Genomic DNA, 12,683 nt, shown 5'->3' on the forward strand with positions numbered 1-12,683 from the left:
AGAGAACACAATTAGCCAGGGCTCTCAGTCTGATCACTGTCCAGTAAGCCCTGGGACAGAGGAACACAATTAGCCAGGGCTCTCAGTCTGATCACTGTCCACTGAGCCCTGGGACAGAGAGGAACACAATTAGCCAGGGCTCTCAGTCTGATCACTGTCCACTGAGCCCTGGGACACAGGAACACAATTAGCCAGGGCTCTCAGTCTGATCACTGTCCAGTGAGCCCTGGGACACAGGAACAATTAGCCAGGGTTCGCAGTCTGATCACTGTCGAGTGAGCCCTGGGATAGCGAGGAACACAATTAGCCAGGGCTCTCAGTCTGATCACTGTCCAGTGAGCCCTGGGACACAGGAACACAATTAGCCAGGGCTCTCAGTCTGATCACTGTCCAGTGAGCTCTGGGACACAGGAACACAATTAGCCAGTGCTCTCAGTCTGATCACTGTCCAGTGAGCCCTGGGACACAGGAACAATTAGCCAGTGCTCTCAGTCTGATCACTGTCCAGTGAATCCTGGGACAGAGGGAACAGAATTAGCCAGGGCTCTCAGTCTGATCACTGTCCAGTAAGCCCTGGGACAGAGGAACACAATTAGCCCGGACTCTCAGTCTGACCACTGTCCACTGAGCCCTGGGACAGAGAGGAACACAATTAGCCAGTGCTCTCAGTCTGATCACTGTCCACTGAGCCCTGGGACACAGGAACACAATTAGCCAGGGCTCTCAGTCTGATCACTGTCCACTGAGCCCTGGGACACAGGAACACAATTAGCCAGGGCTCTCAGTCTGATCACTGTCCAGTAAGCCCTGGGACAGAGGAACACAATTAGCCAGGGCTCTCAGTCTGATCACTGTCCACTGAGCCCTGGGACAGAGAGGAACACAATTAGCCAGGGCTCTCAGTCTGATCACTGTCCACTGAGCCCTGGGACACAGGAACACAATTAGCCAGGGCTCTCAGTCTGATCACTGTCCAGTGAGCTCTGGGACACAGGAACACAATTAGCCAGGGCTCTCAGTCTGATCACTGTCCAGTGAGCTCTGGGACACAGGAACACAATTAGCCAGGGCTCTCAGTCTGATCACTGTCCAGTGAGCCCTGGGACACAGGAACACAGTTAGCCAGGGTTCGCAGTCTGATCACTGTCCAGTGTGTCCCGCTGGAATATCCGAGTGACGGGATGTTAAATATGGTGTTCTTATCACTCATCCTTGAATTATTCAATCTGAAGTTGGACATAAAGAATGGTCCTTTGAGTGAGGTTCCAGTGATCTGTACCCAGTAACAGCCAGCAGCTTCTGGAGAGGGGGTGAGGGAACAGGAAACTATAAAGGAAGAGGACACAATGCTGTGGGGTTTCTTACCGGGAGTGATGATCTGTTTCATTCCCTTCCACACGGTGTAGAGTAATGGACCTCGGAATCTTGTGTATTTCCCTCTGGGAACCATCTCTATTTCCACATCTTTACCTCTCTCTGCACCTTCCCCATGGCCCCCTTTATCCAGGTACCTGTTTAAATGGGATTGATTTAATCACTCATTTTGAATACAGACTGTGATAGTGTCAAACTGTGTCAGAGTTTGCATTAGACACTCACCTTGCCTTCAATCTTTTCAGTTCCTGCAGAACAGAGAATCAGAAACATTTTAATAAACAATGTGTTGTTTGAATTTTACTATTTAAAAATGTGCATTTAATAATTTTAGTCAAATGTGAAGGGATCTTGCTGGATTCCTGTGATTTGATACCACATCAGTGATCACAGCCACCCTAACCCTGCCACATACAGTCAATAGGGTTTCCTCTGCTGTTGAAGACTTTGAAAGTGACACTGATTGTTCATTTTATTTGTGGTCTCTAGTTTAGCGCCGCGTTAGTTACGCGGCCGGCGCCACGTAAATGATGTCACCCGTGCATGCGCGTTTGCTGTCCTCCCCGCGGGCGCCCCGCAAGAAATGTCGGATTGACCTTGCGGGGCGGCGGGGGAAAGGAATTCCTCCTTCAGAGAGGCCGGCCCGCAGCTCGGTGGGCACCGATCACGAGCCAGACCCCTTTTGAGCCCCTCCCGGTGCTGGATCCCCCCACCCCCCCCCCCCCCCGCCCCCCCCCCCCCCCCAGCGTTCCTACGCTGTTGACAGGCAGTGACCAGGTGTGGACGGCGCCAGCGGGAACCCGTCGTATTGGGCAGTCCGCTCGCCCCAGACGGGCCGGAGAATCGCCGCTCGCCCGTTAGAAACGGCGAGCGGCGATTCTCTCAGCGGCCAGCCGTAAATCCTGGCGTGCCGGTTTGGGGGGGGGGGGTGGGAGAATCGTGTGCGGGTGCCAGGGCGGTGCGGCGGGACTCGCCCGGCGCCCCAGCGATTCTCCCACCTGTCGTGGGAGGTGGGGAAATGCACCCCATGTCACTGCTTTCTGGATGAACAGCAGGGCACTGAACATCAATATTACTGCTCACAGTCCAAATGGTTTAACCTCATGTTTCAAATCTCCTGCTATCTCTGCTTTCACCCCATCAGCATAACCTTCTATTCCTATCCTGCTGATGTGTTTCTCCAAATTCCGGTTAATGAACTATTCCCCACAATTTCTCTTCTAAATGCCTGACCCCCGTATCCTGAAACTGTGACCCTTTGATCCCCCTCCAGCTAGAGAACAACATTCCTGCATCCGGTCTGTCTGGCCCTGTCAGAGTATTATACCTTTTAATTAGATCTCCTTGTATGCTTCTAAGTTACAACATATACAGGCTCAGTCGACTAAATTCTTTCTCATACAACAATCCTGCTATCCAGGAATTAGTCTGGTGAATGTTTGCTGCATTCCCTCAATGGCAAGTATCTCCTTTCTTTGATAAGGAGACTAAAACCACACACAGTGGGCACAATCTAACCAAATGTCAGCAGAATCCTTATGTCGGGTGCATATAGATAGAGATAGAGAAATACAGCACAGAACAGGCCCTTCGGCCCACGATGTTGCGCCGAACTTTTGTCCTAGGTTAATCATAGAATTTTGGACAATTTGTCATGGCCAATCCACCCAACCTGCACATCTTTGGACTGTGGGAGGAAACCGGAGTACCCGGAGGAAACCCACGCAGTCACGGGGAGGATGTGCAGACTCCACACAGACAGTGACCCAAGTCGAAATCGAACTTGGGACCCTGGAGCTGTGAAGCAATTGTGCTATCCACAATGCTACCGTGCTGCCCTTAAGAAGTTAACCTACACTCCCTTATTCTACCCTAATCCAAGTACCTATCCAATAGCCGCTTGAAGGTCCATAAATTTTCCGACTCAACTACTACCACAGGCAGTGCATTCCATGCCCCCACTACTCTCTGGGTAAAGAACCTACCTCTGACATCCCCTCTATATCTTCCACCATTTATCTTAAATTTATGTCCCCTTGTAATGGTGTGTTCCACCCGGGGAAAAAGTCTCTGACTGTCTACTCTATCTATTCCCCTGATCATCTTATAAACCTCTATCAAGTCGCCCCTCATCCTTCTCCGTTCTAATGAGAAAAGGCCTAACACCCTCAATCTTTCCTCGTATGACCTACTCTCCATTCCAGGCAACATCCTGGTAAATCTCCTTTGCACCTTTTCCAAAGCTTCCACATCCTTCCTAAAATGAGGTGACCAGAACTGCACACAGTACTCCAAATGTGGCCTGACCAAGGTTTTGTACAGCTGCATCATCACCTCACGGCTCTTAAATTCAATCCCTCTGCTAATGAACGCTAGCACACCATAGGCCTTCTTCACAGCTCTATCCACTTGAGTGGCAACTTTCAAAGAACAATGAACATAGACCCCAAGATCTCTCTGCTCCTCCACATTGCCAAGAACCCTACCATTTACCCTGTATTCCGCATTCAGATTTGTCCTTCCAAAATGGACAACCTCACACTTGTCAGGGTTAAACTCCATCTGCCACTTCTCAGCCCAGCTCTGCATTCTATCTATGTCTCTTTGAAGCCGACAACAGCCCTCCTCACTATCCACAACTCCACCAATCTTCGTATCATCTGCAAATTTACTGACCCACCCTTCAACTCCCTCATCCAAGTCGTTAATGAAAATCACAAACAGCAGAGGACCCAGAACTGATCCCTGCGGTACGCCACTGATAACTGGGCTCCAGGCTGAATATTTGCCATCCACCACAACTCTCTGTCTTCTATCGGTTAGCCAGTTTGTTATCCAACTGGCCAAATTTCCCACTATCCCATGCCTCCTTACTTTCTGCATAAGCCTACCATGGGGAACCTTATCAAATGCCTTACTAAAATCCATGTACACTACATCCACTGCTTTACCTTCATCCACATGCTTGGTCACCTCCTCAAAGAATTCAATAAGACTTGTAAGGCAAGACCTACCCCTCACAAATCCGTGCTGACTATCCCTAATCAAGCAATGCCTTTCCAGATGCTCAGAAATCCTATCCCTCAGTACCCTTTCCATTACTTTGCCTACCACCGAAGTAAGACTAACTGGCCTGTAATTCCCAGGGTTATCCCTATTCCCTTTTTTGAATAGGGGCACGACATTCGCCACTCTCCAATCCTCTGGTACCACCCCTGTTGACAGCGAGGACGAAAAGATCATTGCCAACGGCTCTGCAATTTCATTTCTTGCTTCCCAGAGAATCCTTGGATATATCCCGTCAGGCCCGGGGGACTTGTCTATCCTCAAGTTTTTCAAAACGCGCAACACATCTTCCTTCCTGACAAGTATCTCCTCAAGCTTATCAGTCTGCTTCACGCTGTCCTCTCCAACAATATGGCCCCTCTCATTTGTAAATACTGAAGAAAAATACTTGTTCAAGGCCTCTCCTATCTCTTCAGACTCAATACACAATCTCCCGCTACTGTCCTTAATCGGACCTACTCTCACTCTAGTCATTCTCATATTTCTCACGTATGTGTAAAAGGCCTTGGGGTTTTCCTTGATCCTACCCGCCAAAGATTTTTCATGCCCTCTCTTAGCTCTCCTAATCCCTTTCTTCAGTTCCCTCCTGGCTATCTTGTATCCCTCCAGCGCACTGTCTGAACCTTGTTTCTTCAGCCTTACATAAGTCTCCTTCTTCCTCTTAACAAGACATTCAACCTCTCTTGTCAACCATGGTTCCCTCACTCGACCATCTCTTCCCTGCCTGACAGGGACATACATATCAAAGACACGCAGTACCTGATCCTTGAACAAGTTCCACATTTCACTTGTGTCCTTCCCTGACAGCCTATGTTCCCAACTTCTGCACTTCAATTCTTGTCTGACAGCATTGTATTTACCCTTCCCCCAATTATAAACCTTGCCCTGTTGCTCGCACCTATCCCTCTCCATTACTAAAGTGAAAGTCAGAGAATTGTGGTCACTACCTCCAAAATGCTCCCCCACTAACAAATCTATCACCTGCCCTGGTTCATTACCAAGTACTAAATCCAATATGGCCTCCCCTCTGGTCGGACAATCTACATACTGTGTTAGAAAAGCTTCCTGGACACACTGCACAAACACTACCCCATCCAAACTATTTGATCTAAAGAGTTTCCACTCAATGTTTGGGAAGTTGAAGTCGCCCATGACTACTACCCTGTGACTTCTGCACCTTTCCAGAATCTGTTTCCCAATCTGTTCCTCCACATCTCTGCTGCTATTGGGGGGCCTATAGAACACTCCCAACAAGGTGACTGCTCCTTTCCTATTTCTAACTTCAACCCATATTACCTCAGTAGGCAGATCCCCCTCGAACTGCCTTTCTGCAGCTGTTATACTATCTCTAATTAACAATGCCACCCCCCCACCTCTTTTACCATCCTCCCTAATCTTGTTGAAACATCTATAACCAGGGACCTCCAACAACCATTTCTGCCCCTCTTCTATCCAGGTTTCCGTGATGGCCACCACATCGTAGTCCCAAGTACCGATCCATGCATTAAGTTCACCCACCTTATTCCTGATGCTTCTTGCATTAAAGTATACACACTTCAACCCATCTCCTTGCCTGCAAGTACTCTCCTTTGTCATTGTTACCTTCCCCACTGCATCACTACGTGCTTTGGCGTCCTGACTATCGTCTACCTTAGTTGCTGGACTACAGATCCGGTTCCCATTCCCCTGCCAAATTAGTTTAAACCCTCCCGAAGAGTACTAGAAAACCTCCCCCCCAGGATATTGGTGCCCCTCTGGTTCAGATGCAACCCGTCCTGCTTGTACAGGTCCCACCTTCCCCAGAATGCGCTCCAATTATCCAAATACCTGAAGCCCTCCCTCCTACACCATTCCTGCAGCCACGTGTTCAACTGCACTCTCTCCCTATTCCTAGCCTCGCTATCACGTGGCACCGGCAACAAACCAGAGATGACAACTCTGTCTGTCCTGGCCCTTAACTTCCAGCCTAACTCCCTAAACTTGTTTATTACCTCCACACCCTTTTTCCTACCTACATCGTTGGTACCAATGTGCACCACGACTTCTGGCTGCTCACCCTCCCTCACCAGAGCTCCATTTTTAAATGCCATCCCAATCTCTTAAACCCCCGACATGCCCCCCCCGGTGACCCCTCAAAATCCCAACTCACATATAAGGGAGTCCTCGGGCCCTCCCACACATCACCTCACATGGGTAGGGCACACCTGGGCCTGATCCCCCCCCATGGTAAAAATGCTAGCCTGGCACCTTGGCACTAGCCTGGCAGTGCTCTTGCAGGCTAGCAGAAGCACCTGGGCACCTTGGTGGTGCCAGGCTGGCACTTCCAGGTGATATTGCCATGGTGCCAGGCTGGCAGCATGAAGGTGCCAGGCTGGCAGTGCCAAGTGCCTGGATGGCACCAGAAATTACAGGGTGCCACCCTGCCCAGTAGCCTTTTGATCCCATTTGTGGGGACTAGCACTGAACGGTGCTCACCTGAGATCTCCGAGTCGAAGGGGATTGATCCCAGGGCCTCGGTAATCAGGTGAGTTGCATATTGGATTTGGATTTGATTTATTGTCCCATGCACCGAGGTACAGTGAAAAGTATTGTTCTGCATACATGGAAAAAACGTATGACATACGATAAATACAATGTATATACATAAACACAGACATTGGGTAAAGCATACAGGAGTGCTGTACTACTCAGTAGAGAATTAGCGCAGAGAGATCAGTTCTGTCCATAAGGGGTTCAGGATCTGTTAACAGCAGGGAAAAAGCTTGTTTTGAACCCGTTGGTGCGTGTTCTCAAACTTTTGCAACTCCTGCCTGATGAAAGAAGTTGGAAGAGTGAATAACACGGGTGGGAGGGGTCTTTGATTATGCTGTCTGCTTTCCCAAGGTAGCAAGTGGTGTAAACAGGGTCGATGGATGGGAGGCGGGTTCGTGTGATGGACTGGGCAGTGTTCACAACTCTCTGAAGTTTCTTGCGGTCTTGGGCCGAGCAGTTGCCATGCCAGGCTGTGATGCAGCCAGACAGGATGCTTTCTATGGTGCATCTGTAAAAGTTGGCGAGAGCCAATGTTGATATGGAAATTTCCTTAGCTCCGAGGGAGGAAGTATAGGTGCTGTGCTGTTGTGCATTTTAGTTGAGACTATTGTTTCACTCTAATATGCAGACTTGCCAGATACAGATCCCGCCCACGATGGGCAGGAAACAGATCGAGATGCCTTGCGAGATCCTGTTAGATCTTGTGAGACATGGCAGGCCGGGTACATCCCAGAAGAGGGATCTCCCGGCATATTCCGGCCATGCCACTCCCCTCTTCGGGTGCATCTGTCAGTGAGTTTGTCCGCTGATGTGAAAGAAAAATTGAATAGAATGGAAAACTGATTCACAATTGATTCCTGAGTGGAATTTCCACCTCTGTGTCTGAAACTAACTTCTGATGACCTTCTGTTCTCAGGTTTGTCTCCATGGGACCTGGTTTCCACCCAGCCCTCCCCTCCACCTACCTAGTTTCAATGATTTCTGACTGTTGTCTCAATGTTCCTCACAGGTCTTTATCTCCACCCCTGGTTTCAGGGCACCCGCCTCATCTCCCCCTCTCCTTTTCTGTATCCTTTCAATCTGGTCCAAATTACACTGCAGTCAGTGTGAAGTGTTGACATTGTGGGAAATCACTCTGACACTCAATCTCGATCCTGACTGATACCTGTTAGTCCTCAGTAATACTGCAGCCAACATGAGGTGGTGACAGTGTGGGACAGTCTCCTCAACAATCCTGATCTCAATCCTGTCTGATACCTGTTAGTCCTCAGTTATACTACACACTGTGCATTGTTGTGATGGGGTTTAAGGCCCATTATATATAAACTGCTATTTACAATCACACCAACAGTTTGCGAAATGGGTTATAAAGGGTCACCTTGAGAAAGGAGACACTGCCTTGCTGGTCAATGTCGGCACAAAGGTTTAATATCTTCTCCTCAAGTGATGTAAGTTCCTCTTCAATTCTTCTCAGTTTCTCCTCCATTGGTCGCAGATCTTCCTCCTTTTGTGTCCTCAGCTCTTCGATTAAATGTTTTTCTTTATAATGAAGGTATTGATGGATTTTAGCAAATTGAATGGAGATGTCTTGCTCCAGGAATCCAGTGAGTTCCTGTGACAGTGAGAGAGATCATTTAAACAGCGGGTTGTTAAAGGGTTTCAGTGTTTAAAGGGAACTGAAGTAATCCTCACCTCGAGTTCTGAAATCGTCATCTTCTGCTGCTGTTTTAATTCACTTTTATTTTTCCTTTCATTCTTCATGGAATCCAAGGACAATTTCAGCTGTTCCTAAAAATGGAATCAGATCTCAGATGATCCATTGTAATATCTGCTGTTATATCGCACACTGTGAGGAGAGGTGTTCGGGGAATGTTAACATGTGGACACGAGCACTTTATAAAAGACAGAGTGAAAAGTATTGAATCAGACCAGGGACAGCTTCAAACCAACAACAGGTCTATGGCGTGTAGCATGGATCTGATAGTTTAGACATTGTTAATTGTATAGTAATTGTGTTTGATTGTATGCTGATCTTGGATATAACTGGGGATTTACTGGACCCCCGGTAAATAGGCACAGACTAAAATTGTGACAGTTGAGCTGCAGGTGGTGATGTGTGGGGTTGAAGTTCTCTGGGGTTTGGGGTGGGGATGGTGTGTATTGCTCACCCGGGGGAGAAAATTGGTTGGGTTGCAATTGACTTAAGAAAAGGCTGTTTCACACAGATATAACGCTGCAGACGGCTTTAATAAGCTGAGGATCAGGCTTCTGCCCATCAGTGAAGGTTCTGCCCAAGAGTACTGCTGGCCAATCAGATGGGAACCAGATGAGTAGTGGGCGCTGCTGGGACTGTGAGGAGACCCCCGGAGATCAAAGATGGGGAGGGATTGGGCACTGTGGGGCTGGAGGTGATGCGAGTGTGGGCACGACTTTTGGAAACCAGGCTGGGAGGGGGAAGTCTGACCTTCAGCTTATTAAGGCTGCCCAATGCCCGTTTTCTCTGTGGGACAACTGACTTTTCATCCAGGTAGCAATAAAGCTCAACATAAAATTCTACCCAATAAGTTAACAGCTCTCAGAAGGCACAAAGGTCAGGTGTGATCTTCGGAGGTTCCCTGAAGGCACAAATCCTTTCTCCATTTCACCAACTTTGGTGAAAAGGTGGACTGGCCACACTCATCTGTCTTCCAGTACCCAGTGGAGGTGGAATGAGGCTCATAATTACCACATAATTGGGTGGTTGAGCCTTCTTTATCACCTGCTGTACCTGCATGCCAGTTTTCTGTGATTCATGCACAAGAGCACCCAGATCCCTCTGCACTGAAGCACTCTGACATTTCTCTCTATTTAGATAATAAGCAGCCTTTCCATTTGTGCAATCAAATTGGATATCCTCACACGTATCCACGTTAAACTCCCAATGCCATATTTTGGCCCAATCACCTAACCTATCTATCCATTTGTAACCTTGTTATTTCCTCATTGCAACTTACAATCCCACCTATTTACGTGTCATCTGCAACTTTGGCTACAGTACCTTCTTTCCCTCCATCCAAGTCATTAATATACTGTAAATAGTTGGGGCCTGAGGACTGAACACTGTGGCAGTCCACTCGCTACATCCTGCCAACCAGAAAAAGGCTCATTTATTCTGACACTCAGCCTTCTGTCAGCGGACAGTCTATTTTCCAAACTCACAAGTTACCCAATCTATGTGACCGGGCTTTATCAAGTGCCTTCCAGAAGTGCAGATATACCACATCAGCATGATGCCAATATCTACTTACTTGTTACACGTTTAAAAAAAAAAATAATCTTTATTGCCATAAGTAGACTTACATTAACACTGCAATGAAGTTACTGTGAGTCGCCACTTTCCGGCGCCTGTTTGGGTACATAGAGGGAGAATTCAGAATGTCCAAATTACTTAACTGCATGTCTTCAATGAACTCTAGCCAATTACTCACAATCCATGCTGACTCTGATGGGTTGCATTTTGACTTTCTAAATGTCCTGTTCTTACTTCCTTAATAATGGATTTTAATAATGTCTCAAAGAAAAATGTTACAATAACTGGCTTATAGTTTCCTACTTTCTGCTTCCCTCCCGTATAATAATAATTAGCATTTGTCCAATCCACTGGAATCTATCCCACATCCAGGGAATTTTGGAATCTTACAATCTGAAATAAAGGAAAATTAGATAAAGCTACATTCCACTACAGTAAAAGTGGAAACACTGTCTCTAATAAAGGAAACACAGAAAGCTACATTACATTACAGTAATAATGGAAACAAGGTCTCCAATAAAGGAAACTTACATTAAGCTACATTACATTACAGTAATAGTGGAAACACTGTCTGTAATAAAGGAAACTTACAGAAAGCTACATTACACTACAGTAATAGTGGAAACAAAGTCTCTAATAAAGGAAACTTACATAAAGTTACATTGCACTACAGTAATAGTGGAAACACAGGAAGTTATAAAGGAAAAGTACATAAAGCTACATCACACTACAGTAATATGGGAGCCACATTCTGTAAAGCTACATTACACTACAGTAATATGGGAAACACTGTCTGTAATAAAGGAAACTTACATAAAGATACATTACACTACAGTAATAGTGGAAACACTGTCTGTAATAAAGGAAACTTACAGAAAGCTACATTACACTACAGTAATAGTGGAAACACTGTCTGTAATAAAGGAAACTTACAGAAAGCTACATTACACTACAGTAATAGTGGAAACAAAGTCTCTAATAAAGGAAACTTACATAAAGTTACATTGCACTACAGTAATAGTGGAAACACAGGAAGTTATAAAGGAAAAGTACATAAAGCTACATCACACTACAGTAATATGGGAGCCACATTCTGTAAAGCTACATTACACTACAGTAATATGGGAAACACTGTCTGTAATAAAGGAAACTTACATAAAGCTACATTACACTACAGTAATAGTGGAAACACAGGAAGTTATAAAGGAAAAGTACATAAAGCTACATCACACTACAGTAATATGGGAGCCACATTCTGTAAAGCTACATTACACTACATTAATATGGGAAACACTGTCTGTAATAAAGGAAACTTACATAAAGATACATTACACTACAGTAATATGGGAAACACTGTCTGTAATAAAGGAAACTTACATAAGGCTACATTACACTACAGTAATATGGGAAACACAGTCTGTAAGGTGGAGCTAGAATCATAGAATTCCTACAGCGCAGAGTCAATTCGGCCCATCGAGTCTGCACAGAAGTGTATAGATGAAGGTAGAGCAGCTGATGTCGTATACATGGATTTTAGTAAGGCGTTTGATAAGGTTCCCCATGGTCGGCTCATGAAGAAAGTAAGGAGGTGTGGGATAGAGGGAAATTTGGTCAATTGGATAAGTAACTGGCTATCACATAGAAGACAGAGGGTGGTGGTGGATGGAAAATTTTCAGACTGGAGACCAGTTACCAGCGGTGTACCATACGGATCAGTGCTGGGTCTTCTGCTATTTGTGATATTTATCAATGACTTGGAGGAGGGGGGCTGAAGGGTGGGTCAGTAAAATTGCTGATGACACCAAGATTGGTGGAGTAGTGGATGAGGTGAAGGGCTGTTGTAGGCTGCAAAGAGACATTGATAGGAAGCAGAGCTGGGCCGAAAAATGGCAGATGCAGTTTAACCCTGATAAGTGCGAGGTGATTCACTTTGGTAGAAAAAAATTTGAATGCAGATTACAGGATCAACGGCAGAGTTCTGAGGAATGTGGAGGAACAGAGAGATCTTGGGGTTCATGTCCACAGATCTCTGAAGGTTGCCACTCAAGTGGATAGAGCCGTGAAGAAGGTTTATAGTGTGTTAGTGTTTATTAACGGGGGCTTGAGTTTAAGAACTGCGGGGTTATGCTGCAACTATACATGACCTTGGTGAGACCGCATTTGGAGTATTGTGTGCAGTTCTGGTCACCTCACTATAGGAAGGATGTGGAAGCATTGGAAAGGGTGCAAAGGAGATTTACCAAGATGCTGCCTGGTTATGAGGAAAGGTTGAGGGAGCTAGGGCTTTTCTCTTTGGAGCGGAGGAGGATGAGAGGCAAATTAATAAATGTTTATAAGATCATGAGGGGGATAGATAGAGTGGACGTTCAGAGACTATTTCCTCGGGTGGATGTAGCTGTTACAAGGGGGCATAACTATAAGA

The 12,683-nt window shown here is 46.4% G+C and overlaps 1 protein-coding gene across 1 annotated transcript in view; it reads right to left on the bottom strand.

Annotated features, from left to right (window-relative positions):
- LOC119975563 (zinc-binding protein A33-like) overlaps positions 1-9,745 on the bottom strand; it is a 60,699-nt gene extending 50,954 nt beyond the window's left edge. Inside the window, exons 1-3 of the mRNA XM_038815350.1 lie at positions 9,698-9,745; positions 8,665-8,760; positions 8,351-8,584 (exon numbers count right to left, since the gene is read on the bottom strand). Of these exons, the coding sequence (XP_038671278.1) occupies positions 8,351-8,584; positions 8,665-8,760; positions 9,698-9,745 (378 nt within the window). The remainder of the gene's footprint in view (positions 1-8,350; positions 8,585-8,664; positions 8,761-9,697) is intronic.
- Positions 9,746-12,683: the final 2,938 nt, after the last annotated feature.

The sequence above is a fragment of the Scyliorhinus canicula genome, chromosome 13, assembly GCF_902713615.1.
Source record: "Scyliorhinus canicula chromosome 13, sScyCan1.1, whole genome shotgun sequence".
Taxonomy (NCBI): Eukaryota; Metazoa; Chordata; class Chondrichthyes; order Carcharhiniformes; family Scyliorhinidae; genus Scyliorhinus; species Scyliorhinus canicula.